At 42.8% G+C, this 12,215-nt stretch overlaps 1 protein-coding gene across 4 annotated transcripts in view; it reads left to right on the forward strand.

Moving 5' to 3' along the window:
• The window catches only part of ARHGEF28 (Rho guanine nucleotide exchange factor 28), a 142,361-nt gene that overhangs the window by 64,537 nt on the left and 65,609 nt on the right, over nucleotides 1–12,215 (forward strand). Inside the window, exon 1 of one of the 4 annotated variants that reach the window (XM_060280227.2) lies at nucleotides 7,591–7,916. The exons of 2 other annotated variants lie outside the window; for them this stretch is intronic. In XM_060280227.2, coding sequence (XP_060136210.2) covers nucleotides 7,829–7,916 — 88 coding nt within the window. In that variant the 5' untranslated portion in view covers nucleotides 7,591–7,828. Of the gene's footprint in view, nucleotides 1–7,590; nucleotides 7,917–12,215 lie in introns of those variants that run through there. One more of the 4 variants, XM_035099495.3, reaches the window with a different exon arrangement.

Genomic DNA, 12,215 nt, shown 5'->3' on the forward strand with positions numbered 1-12,215 from the left:
CGTCGGCGGCGCTGATTGGCCGGCGCGGCTCCCGCCGCCATTTTCAAACGGCTTTTTTTTTTTTGCCGAGGCGGCCGGGCGGCCCTCCTCCCTCAGCCGCCGCCATTAACCATTCTCGTCCCGGGCTTAAGCGGAGGCGAGTCTGGTCTCGCCCGGCATGCAGAGCGACCCTCTGGCTGAGAAGCCCCCTCTGAGGAGGAAGGGGAGGCGGCGGCAGCAGCAGCAAGCGGCGAGGCTCGCCGCCGCCGCGGGGGGAGCACCTGTGAGGTGCAGCGACGGCGGCGCGCTTCTATTCGAGACCACCGGAGGGGCCCGGCAGGCCTCCTCCTCCTCAACCGCCTCCTCCTGTGGGCGGTAAGTGCCCCCCCACCCCTGCCCTGGGTCCTTAGGGTGAGGGGCGGGTGACGAATAAATTCATGGTAATAGGAATAATAGTAATCGACGAGGGGGGGGCAGGCGGTGTGAGGTGCTGGGGGTGTTGACCCCCTCCCCAATATTATTCGCTTCAAAAGGAGGGGGGCGTAAGAGCCTTCAGCCCCCTACCCGTCACAGGGACGATCCGATTGCATCGCCACCATTACAATCATTATTGATTACAGTACTATTGAACCCCAGGCCCAGTTTTCTCCCCGAAAAGGGGAGGGCGGCACAGAGTTGGTGTGCCTCGTGATTTTTTTCATGGAACAAGGGTGCCGTGGCCCAAAAAAGGTTGAGAAACACTGATCTAGAGGTCAGATATTGGATAGTGGCTTGATTTACTACTAACTTTTATTTTACACATATATCTAAGTGCTTGAGACTAGGTGTTGTGTTATACATAACAGTATAAAAAGAGCAATATGTTTTTAAAAGAAAAATTGACTGCCCTCTCCTGCCCCATCCTAAGGCTGAGGATGTATGCACAACCTATTTTCAAAGTTGCAAAAGCTTGTTTTAACTAGAAGAACATTCATTTTCCATTTTTAAAAAAATTGAAATGTGTTAATGTGAGGTACGTATCTGCTGAAAAATAAGGGCGGCTGGGGGAGTGCACAGTTTTAGATAATAGCAGCCTGGCGTACAGAGTTACATTGTTCAAGTGACCTGGCAGCTGATGTTTTTTATTTTGCTGAGCTCCTTGGCTTGTATTACCGAGGAGGTGAGAGATTCTGCCGACCACAGCTTGCACTCCAGAAGATAAAAAGCACCAAGGCCAAATTTTTGGCATGCTTCATGGTGTGACCAGGGTAGCAGCAGAAGACTTAAAGGATTGTGTCTTTTGAGTTTTTTGGTTCCCTCAGTAATTCTAGTTTAATCGCTCAGCACTCTGAAGCTATTCAACAGGATGGTCTGCTGCACTTTGTGAACCTCTGGGGTGGCAATGAAATTTGTGTAAATTCATGGTTTCAGTATTGTATTCTCTTACCTTTATTTCCTACCCGTGATACAAAAAACTACCGTAAATCTACTTCCCTCCCCCTCGAGTAAATCAGTTAATCCGTTTTAAAATGCTATGGGTTTCCCTGTCCCTACTCCACACAGAAGTCCTGTGTCATCTTTACACAAATGAAATACTTGTTTACTTCTCATTTGGCTTGGAATAGAGTTTTAGGCTGCAGCTCTAACCAAGAGCTACTCAGAAATGGGTTACACTGAATTCTGTGAGGCTTACTCCCAGGTAACTGGAGCAAAAACTGCAAACTTAGATAGCTGTGCCTCAGTCCAGATAGTGTGGAAAGTTGTTTTGTAGAACAAGACAGGGAACAGATGGCGGAAAAGGGGCTTAGGACAGGCCATTTCCATGGTTTCCTTTAGGGTAGGAGCTAGCAAGGCAAGAGGAATCTTTATGTGCGTGGCTTATCTTAATGTAGTGAGCTCGCAATTGGCAAGCAGCAGAGCGAAATAGGCTTGTTGAGCACAGGCTCCTGCTCTGTCTGTGCCAAGAGTCTTTCTGTGGCACATTTATTTCAATGTATGTTGATACCCCCCGGAGATGTTGACACCTGCATTGGTGCTATTCTGATTTCATCTTTCGCCTCTCTTACACACTGGTCCTGTTTCAGAGTTATTAATGGAATCGGCTCTGGAGCTTCCGAGTCCTGACATGCTTATATTTTCAAAATAATGAAAACTGTTTTAAAATCCAGAATGTTACAGCGGAGTTTGTGAATCTTATGCTGTACTATATATAAAATAATCAATATGGGGAGTTGGGTTGCAAGAAAGCAAGTTTTGGATTGCAGAGAGACATGAGAAAACACTCTCTTTTATTGTCTGAAAATTTATGGTTATGCAAGCATAAACAGAGCTTACAGAATTATTTCCAAGAAAAATAATAAGTGGGCACTTTATGTTCTCTCTTTTCTTGGCCTCCTTCAAACCTCAACGCTGAAGAAAAGAGAGGTGAGTTAAAGATGAGGAAACTGTAGCCACGCGCAGTTTGAGTTCCCAGAACTGTACTAAAAGCAACTTCAGGATGGTTGCATAAAAAAACCCTTTAGTCAGATAATTCAGTGCACTTCTTTGCCAGGCTTTCATTCCCTCTCTCCTTCCCTCACATATGTGAAAATACCCTGAATGAGAATGTATGGGAAATAGGTATTCCATGGTTTCCAGCAATGACTCAATTCTGATGATCTTGTAAAATAATGGAAATAGGCCTCCTTCCCTCTCAGTCATTCCTTTGTGTCAAGTTCGTAGTTTAGCACTAACCAGGGTTTGCCGCTATGATTAGTGCTTGCTCTCCAAACCAGAATTGTAAGCCAGGCTTTGAAATGAGCTTCTAGTTCTAACTTGCAGGGCAAATGTTAACCATGGTTTGCAGCAAACACTGGTTGGCACTAAGCTGCAAACTGATAGTGGAAAACACATTTTGAGAGAGGAATTCAAGCTCATTTCAAAACCTTAACTTGGAGGGTCATCTGAACGGAGTCAATACTTTTATTGTATATGGTAGCTGAGGTGTTTCTGTTCATGTTCCCTATCTTTTCTTCTTGTTCATATTGTGTTTACTTTTGACTTACTGACTTGTACTAAATATACACAAATCATTCTTTTTAATTGACCTTAACATTTTGAGCTGTCAGGTGGGGAGGGTGAAGGTGTATTAATCCTCAAAACCATTCTAGAGAGCTGGCTGGGTCAGCAAAAAAGCCCACCCACTTAAAAAAAATACACCATGGGGGGGGGAGAGAACTCCCTTGGCCCCTATAGAGCTGGAGCCTATGCAAGGAAGCCAGGACCAGCTAAAACAGTTGAATTAGCTTCGTGAGTCGGACCAACTTGATCCTACATTTTTCGCCTCCTTCTGGAAGCAGATGTTGAATTGGGGTCTAGGATGTTGAATTGGGGTCTGGGGAAATGTTTGAAGCAGTTTTCCTGTTGTTGGAAATAGCAAAATGCTCGTAATGAGGCTAAATCAGAGCTGGAACTACAGGGAACTGGTCTGAACTAGAGACTGGATCGCTTATGCAACTGTGCCATTAATTCATGCTGAGAATATTATGTAACCGCAGTAGAATATGCCAAGGCTTGTTCGCAGGATGTCTAGTTAATCTTGAGTTTGTTGAATAGAATCAGAGAGTGACAATAATTGATGCAGACCTGAAAATCATCTAGTCCACTCTGAAACTCTGCTCCAAGGCACGATCCTCCACGCTGCACATTTAACAACATTGTGCACTTAATTCCACAGATTTACTGATTTCATATTTAATGCTGTAACCTACCTTCTCACAACTTATTCTGATAATGCTGTGCAACCAGCAAGAGAGTGGCGGAAGCAAGGTGCTCTGTGTTAAAAATAAATAAATCCTGCCTGGAACAAGAAATTATTTGAGCATAATATTTGTTAACTTGGACCAGAGTGTGTTTGCCATGATTCCTTTAAAGTAGATCAAGGGAATTAATGGTACCACTGTATTCTGCTCTGGTCAGTCCTCACCTGGAGTACTGTGTCCAGTTCTGGGCACCACAGTTCAAGAAGGATACTGACAAGCTGGAATGTGTCCAGAAGAGGGCAACCCAAATGGTCAAAGGCCTGGAAACGATGCCTTATGAGGAACGGCTTAGGGAGCTGGGTATGTTTAGCCTGGAGAAGAGAAGGTTAAGGGGTGATATGATAGCCATGTTCTAATATATAAAAGGATGTCATATAGAGAAGGGAGAAAGGTAGTTTTCTGCTATTCCAGAGAAGCGGACACGGAGCAATGGATTCAAACTACAAGAAGATTCCACCTAAACATTAGGAAGAACTTCCTGACAGTAAGAGCTGTTCGGCAGTGGAATTTGCTACCAGGGAGTGTGGTGGAGTCTCCTTCTTTGGAGGTCTTTAATCAGAGGCTTGACAGGCATATGTCAAGAATGCTTTGATGGTGTTTCCTGCTTGGCAGGGGGTGGGACTGGATGGCCCTTGTGGTCTCTTCCAACTCTATGATTCTATGAAAGTAGGAGTGGGGGACCTCCAGCCCACAGGCCACACTTGGCTGACCAGTTCTCACCATTTGGCCCAGGAGACCATTTTCAGGAAGCCAGGCTTATTTGTCCTACACCACAAGTTAGCTGATGGGTGGTTGGAGCATGCCTTGAGGAAGGAAGGGGATCCAGAGCACAGCGCTGAGAGGGAGAGGTCAAGTCCTACCTCCCAGGCCCTCAGAGCACATAATCACCTGACATCACTACAAGTAGGAATGAACCTTGTTGAAAAAAACCATACTAATTGCGACAAAGAATTTATAAAATTCTGGAATTAACAATGGGAACAGTTAACTCCCATTATTTCATTATTAACACCGGCTCTATGCTGCATTTAAATAGGAAAAGGACTGCATATGATTTGTGAGGGTGGGGCAATATGGATTTGGTTACAGAAGGTAGACGTAATTATATAATGTAAAATGTAACATAGATTAATTGCTCCCTGCCATCCCTCCCCAAGTATTTACAAATTGCAAGTCAAGTTCAGGAAACTATAAATAAATTTTGACCTGGCTAGAGGACCTTTGCAAGTAAAGAATATTTTGATGGAGATTGTTTTTACAAGCAAAAAGGCAAAAGAGGAAAGGATTGGCAAGTGGCGGTTTTGAACTTGCAGTGGATGTACTTTGGTGAAACTGGGACAAGGAATAGGCAACTTTTACAAATAGCTGTGTCAATGGTTGTATGCTCTTTCCGGGCTTAGTTAGATTGTGTCGGCTAGAGATGTACTCAAGCCAGTGCATATTTTATCCACGTATCATAGACTTAGAGCAAGGCTGAGTTTATATTACAGGAACATGTTAGAAAGATCAAAGACATAGTGGGGCACAGTATGCAATTAAACTCTCCAGCAAATCTCTCTGGTTACCTGAAGCCCTATGTTCTGAAAATACATAAAACTCTGAGCAAGTTGCTGATAACAGCACGTATTCTTTTAGCAGTGTATGGGGGGCGGCGGAGGAAAGTTTTACCTACAATAGAAGAATAGTTGTACAGAGTCTGGCAAGCCATGTTAATGAATAAGCTGACCTTTTGGGAAAGCATCCATGGGAAGGAACAAAACTGACGGGATACTCTGTTGATCAGTGGAGACTATTTACTATATACTGCTAGAACCAAATAGTCCCAATGCCAATGAGAATGTTGGAGATGTATTGTCAGTAGAGTACTATTTATGGTAACAAGGTTTTGTTTGGATATACTGTTGTTTTGCAATATTTTCTAAAAAAATATGTTTCAATAAAAGATTCATACTTCCCTGAGAGCTAGCAAGGTATGTTATTATAAAGGTAAAGGTAAAGGGACCCCTGACTATTAGGTCCAGTCGCGGATGACTCTCGGGTTGCGGTGATCATCTCGCTTTACTGGCCGAGGGAGCCGGCGTACAGCTTCCAGGTCATGTGGCCAGCATGACTAACCCGCTTTCTGGCAAACCAGAGCAGTGCACAGAAACGCCATTTATCTTCCCGCTGTAGCGGTACCTATTTATCTACTTACACTTCGACATGCTAGGTGGGCAGGAGCTGGGATCGAGCAATGGGAGCTCACCCCGTCGCAGGGATTCGAACCGCCAGCCTTCTGATCAGCAAGCCCTAGGCTCTGTGGTTTAGCCCACAGCACCACCCGTGCCCCTATACAGTATGTTATTATAGGATTGGTCAAATTGATGGAGTATAAGGCTACTACTGTGATGGCTGTGCTCTGCCTCTACTGTCAGGTGGCTCAGAGAATGGCCTGAAGGTGCATTTAGTGAACCTGTGAAAAACAAGCAGAGTGAATTGAGACAATTAAAACTACAAAAATATCAGTTTTATGTAATAATATCTGTTTTTTAAGCTCGTGAAACACGGATTTTAATTCCTGGTGCCATCTTGCCCAACCATTGTATAATTCCATCTTTTTAACTGTATCTGAATTATTTGATATCAGTGATTGTTTCAGTGATCTGTTAAAAATATGCAAGTTGGGGAATCCTTTGATCCATTAGGTACTGACATGGCCCTGCATGGTCTTGCTTGTAAAAATAATTGAGCAGGCATCCCCAAACTTCGGCCCTCCAGATGTTTTGGACTACAATTCCCATCATCCCTGACCACTGGTCCTGTTAGCTAGGGATCATGGGAGTTGTAGGCCAAAACATCTGGAGGGCCGCAGTTTGGGGATGCCTGGGGTAGAGGAATGTTAACAAGTTCATATGCCATGTTCTTTTCTGAATTGACCCCCATATGCACATTCTCCTCCCTGTTAGGCCGAACACAAAAATGCATACAATGTGAGGTGACTTTCCATGGACTTTGGTTAAAAACAATAACAAGCAGTGGACTTGTTAGTTTTGTATCTGCTTTTGTGTTTCCACATTCAAACCCTTAAAAAAACAACAACCCAAAACAAAACATGCAGTTTGTGTAGTGTTAACGATGGGGGAGGGGTAATGAGTTTCTGCTGAATACTAATTGCTGATGAGTTGTTCAGGGAGACTGCAGAAAGAATGGGAGACTTGTTGTAAATTAGTCACTAGCTCTATTGTAGACAGCTGGGAGGGCAGGCCAGTTCTGTAAAGGTGCCAACCTTACCAAAATCTTTCGGGTTCACTGTCAAACTGAGAGTCACTGTGAACAGAAAGCAATCGTTTTCACAATTTTTTTAGAAAAAAGAATGTCTCAGGTGGGTCCTCTGTCCTTGTAATAATAAGGGAGAACTATGCCCCCTCTTTAAATTCGGGAAGGATAAGAATTCCATAATTTAGCTGCTGCTTCACCCACAAATGTCTCTGATCTACCGATGCTATAGATTCTAAAGGGAAATTGCTATGTTTGTGGCAGGGACAGAAGCCAGGGAAAACTTTAGCTTTCACAGACTGACTGTAGATTTTCCCTTTAGACTTCCTTGATTCTTTATAAACCTCAAAGCTGAAAATAATTTTACGTACTGCAGACCAAATGCAGGTTAACATTTTAATATAAAGAAAAGCCCTCTGTCTTTTGTTATCTATTTGAGAGAGAGAGTCCGAGAGAGAGTTCTTCTCTGGCAACTCAAGATTATTCTTCATTTACATTTGGAAAATGAAAAGGTGAGTTAATGATTCATTGGCACACAGTGACCTTTCCTATAACTGCCGTCCAGGATGCAGTAGCCCCACTGCAGGCTGTTCAGATTTTGACTTGGCTGTGTCTGCTTTAATATTTGTCCACATACTTGACGCTTGCAGAGAACAGACCCCAGCTGCCTCTCTTTCTTTCTTTCTTGGTTTAGTGGGCAATTTGATCCTTCCTTCTTGGGTCTTTTTATTTTCTGTCACTTGACTTGCTGCTCAACACAACAGCAGCAGCACTCTCTAAAGAGGGGTTTGCGTAGCCAAAATAAAAGTAAAAAAATGGACTCGGATTCTGATGCACCTTTTAATTACTCTTGGCCATCGTTACCTAAAATGAGAATTAGAAAACGGACATCCAGACCAAAAGGTAGACAAAAACTTACTTACTTATTAATTTACTTATCTCTTAACCCTTCTTGCTGGTTCATTTTGTTGTTAATCACACGCTGGTGGGTATAAAGAGTTTTGCATTTTTCCTTTTCAGAAAAGGCATTTAGAGTTTGTGTCACAGATACAAACTGGTTTGAAGAACAAAATACCTCTATCCCTATAAATGTATGGATGCTCTTTGCTTCATTTCCCAGCAAGTTGATGAGTTGGTCTTCTGCTAGTTCTTTAGCTTCTGATATTTCTGCTGTGCATGCACTCTGATAATAAACATATTTATTTGGAAGGAGCTTTCCACAGTTTCAGTGGAACTTATTTTAAAGTAAGCAGTTTTGAACAAAGAAGGCAAAAACAAAACATATGCCAGAAGTCTTAGGAAAGGATGATCCACACAGATACAATTTGTGGAAAGCTCTCTATATATGACTTTTTGTTTTAACTATTTGTTGTGTTGCATATGGGGCTTGCTAAAAAGAGAGCTCACCTAATTTTCAGAATACCTAATACATGAAACAATCAATGTGTTCTCTCTTTCTTCTCTCTGGGGGCTGCTTTCTTTGGGGAAATGTACTTGGAAATTTGGGTTCTAGATTGTTGTAATTCTCAAGTATTTTGCATAGAAATAATGACAATTTTATAGGAAGACGTATTTCTGAACGCTGATGAATACCAAAATACCTTATGAAAAGGCTACTTTACTGTGATAGAATGAGAAGATAGAAATAAACAGTTTAAACTCTTGGGGATTTTTTTAAAAAATATATTAAGAAGAAAGCAACCCCACACATCCACACATGCATGCATAAATATGCTGGGTAAATATATTTGTTACAGTGAATGAACTTTGAATGTTGACCTTCACATGTGAATGTTAGCATAGATTAAAAAGTCACTAACTAAAGCATAATGTTATTTTATTTGGATGCTGTAGCTTCTGTCTCCATCAGAAACATGAAGGTTCTACTGGCAAAACTAGGTATGACCTTGATTGATCAAGAGATCCAGAGCTGGATTTCCAAAGCATTTTGCAAGGGCAAATGCAGTTCTTTGTGTGAGAGAGATTTGAACTGGGGCATGGTGCTGGCAGGTTTTATCTCCTGGCTACCCAACCCATACGCCAGGCATCCCCAAACTGCGGCCCTCCAGATGTTTTGGCCTACAACTCCCATGATCCCTAGCTAGCAGGAACAGTGGTCAGGGATGATGGGAATTGTAGTCCAAAACATCTGGAGGGCCGAAGTTTGGGGATGCCTGCCATACGCCATTCATCCCATTAACAAGTACCGATATACCAACTCTGAATGTGGATATGGAAAATAATGGGGCGACGCAATATGCACTGTGGCGGCTGCTGCGGTGGGGGAAACCCCCCCCCAAGAGATCCATTTCCAGATCTCCTGATGTCACACATCTAATTGATCCATATGGAGCAAGTAAAGATGGAGAGAGTTCTCAGGAAATTATTTGCCATATACCCTGTTTCTCCCAAAAAAATAAGACGTAGCCATAAAATAAGCCGTAGCAAGATTTTTAAGCATTCAAGGAATATAAGCCATACCCCGAAAATAAGACATAGTGATAGGCGCAGCAGCAATGTTGGCCGCAGCAGCAGGAGGAGGGAAAAAAATAGCACATCCCCTGAAAATAAGCCATAGTGTTTTTTTTGGAGGAAAAATAAATATAAGACAGTGTCTTATTTTCGGAGAAACACGGTAGGAGTACAAGTGTAAAAGCATGGGTTTCCATATGAGCAGAAAGGCACTCTTTAAGCTGCTGATTTCTGCCAACCCTTTATTCCTCAACACCATATTAAGTACCATTCTGGAGGTTCCTACCCTTAACAGCAGTTTGGGGGTTTGTATATTTCTTTGTTTGGCAGTGGGACGTAACAATGGGCTAGAGTAGAAGTGAACAAAGGCCTCTTCTTCAGGTGCATGCCTGCTGGCAGTTCTTGAGACCCAACCCATAAATTCTGTAGCTTGTGTGTATACATGCACACACTGGGTTATTCTGTCCTGTAATTTGAAGCCTCGGCCTGCCTTAGCCACAGTATACCCCAATTAATAGATACACAAGGCAGCAGATAATCTTGGCTGTATCACACTTGGTCAGCTCACACTCACTTGTAAGGAGGTGGGGCTGTGAAAATAGTTTGCCTAGGCTGTGTGTGGGATGTATAAGGCAAGAAACTTGGAAAGGAAGAGGTTTGCATTTTGACAGAGAGCAAAAGAGCAGCCCTGTTTAGGGAAGCTTTTAATGTTTAATAAATTATTGTATTTTAATATTTCTGTTGGAAATATTCTGTAATAATATTTTGTTAGAATATTATTATTATTATTATTATTATTATTATTATTATTATTATTACTGGAGGTGTCTGACTGAAGCACATGGGGTTTGCCTGTTGCTCTGAAACTGAGTCTGGTATTAGGGGATTATTATTTTTTTGCAAATTTCTTCAGTGAGGGGTCTTAAAAATACAATTTTGGGTTTGAGGAATTCAAATCTCTGATTATTTTTGTGATTAGAAAACATCCAGCTTGGTAAATCTACGTTTGACTAAAAAGCACATAAACCGTTGTTGGAGGGGAAAAATCACCTAATGAAAATGTCAGGCAGTGCTATAAAAATTTTAGATTCTCTGCATAAAACATATCCTACTAAGCATACCTTGTAATAATAAAACATTAATGCCATCAGTTAATAAGAAATTTAAACAAGGCGTTTAATTAAGTCTTGCTTTAATTCATTCTTGGACAGCAGCCGCCAACTCATTTCTTGGCCTCTGATGTAGCCCTCATGTTTCTCATGCCTGCTGCCGCTGTGACTTGTTTCACACACACCTCTATAGACTGAGCATGACAGGGTCGCCATTGAACTTGCATGGCTCATCAATGAACTTCTTTCCTTCCAGTATAGTAAATTTACATGCCAAAGGAAATTCCTAAAACCCGTCAGATCTATCAGCTGTGGCAGGGGTGAAGTTGATGGAAGGTGCATTTTTTTTGACGCACAGAAAGATATCCCAATGTGCCATCATCTCCATCAACAATGTTTTGGATACCAGCTCCCCTCTCTTCACTGTTACCTTAACACAGTAGTGTCTGGATTATCATTTCGTTGAATGCATACCATGCTGAGCGCTGGATGGTTGGCAAAACAGCATCCATTACAGCCTTCTTTTGGAGCCTAATTTGCCACAGCTGAAACAAGATGTGGCATGAGCCTTCTGCCCAATAGTATTTTACTTTGATGTTGAACCAGCAGGGGTAGTACACATAAATGATGTATTCCACTAGTCTTGGGTCATTAAGGGTTTTGCCTTTAAAGCTGTGTTTCAAAACCCATAAGTTTGCTGCTGTGAACCACCTTGAATAGATCACTGGACCATTTTTCTGTCCTTATGGCCTGTGTGATATGATACCCTTACACTTGATCAGTAGAGAGATCCTTTAAAACACTGTCACTCAGTGAAGTAAGATTACCGAAGGGTTTTGAGGGAGAAGAGGGAGTGAAGTCCTGTTGCACAAGTGGAAATCTTTCCACTGATGGGATGTGGTAATTGAATTTACTATGAAGTTGGAAAATAGCTGAAAAGCATGTAGGGGGTCTGGCAGAGAGGGCAGTGAATGATGGCATGACCAGGTTGGGTCAGGCTGGTTAAGTACCCTTCAGAGCCTCAATGCACTTGACTGGGGGCGCCACCTCTTCAACTGCTAGACTGAGGCGTGCAAGCAAGAGAAGATCAGCCTAACCCTACTTCAGGGTTCAGCAACCTTTTTCAGCCGTGGGCCGGTCCACCATCTCTCAGACCAAGTGGTGGGCCGGACTATATTTTGAAAAAAAATATGAATGAATTCCTACGCCCCACAAATAACCCAGAGGTGCATTTTAAATAAAAGCACACATTCTACTCATGTAAAAACACGCTGATTCCTGGACCATCCGTGGGCCGGATTGAGAAGGCGATTGGGCCGCATCCTGCCCACAGGCCTTAGGTTGCCTAAAGGTAAAGGTAAAGGAACCCCTGACCATTAGGTCCAGTCGTGACCGACTCTGGGGTTGCACGCTCATCTCGCATTATTGGCCGAGGGAGCCGGCGTATAGCTTCCAGGTCATGTGGCCAGCATGACAAAGCCGCTTCTGGCAAACCAGAGCAGCACATGGAAACGCCGTTTACCTTCCCGCTGTAGCGGTTCCTATTTATCTACTTGCATTTTGACATGCTTTCGAACTGCTAGGTTGGCAGGAGCTGGGACCAAGCAACGGGAGCTCACCC

The sequence above is a fragment of the Zootoca vivipara genome, chromosome 10 (assembly GCF_965207765.1).
Source record: "Zootoca vivipara chromosome 10, rZooViv2.hap1.1, whole genome shotgun sequence".
Taxonomy (NCBI): domain Eukaryota; kingdom Metazoa; phylum Chordata; class Lepidosauria; order Squamata; family Lacertidae; genus Zootoca; species Zootoca vivipara.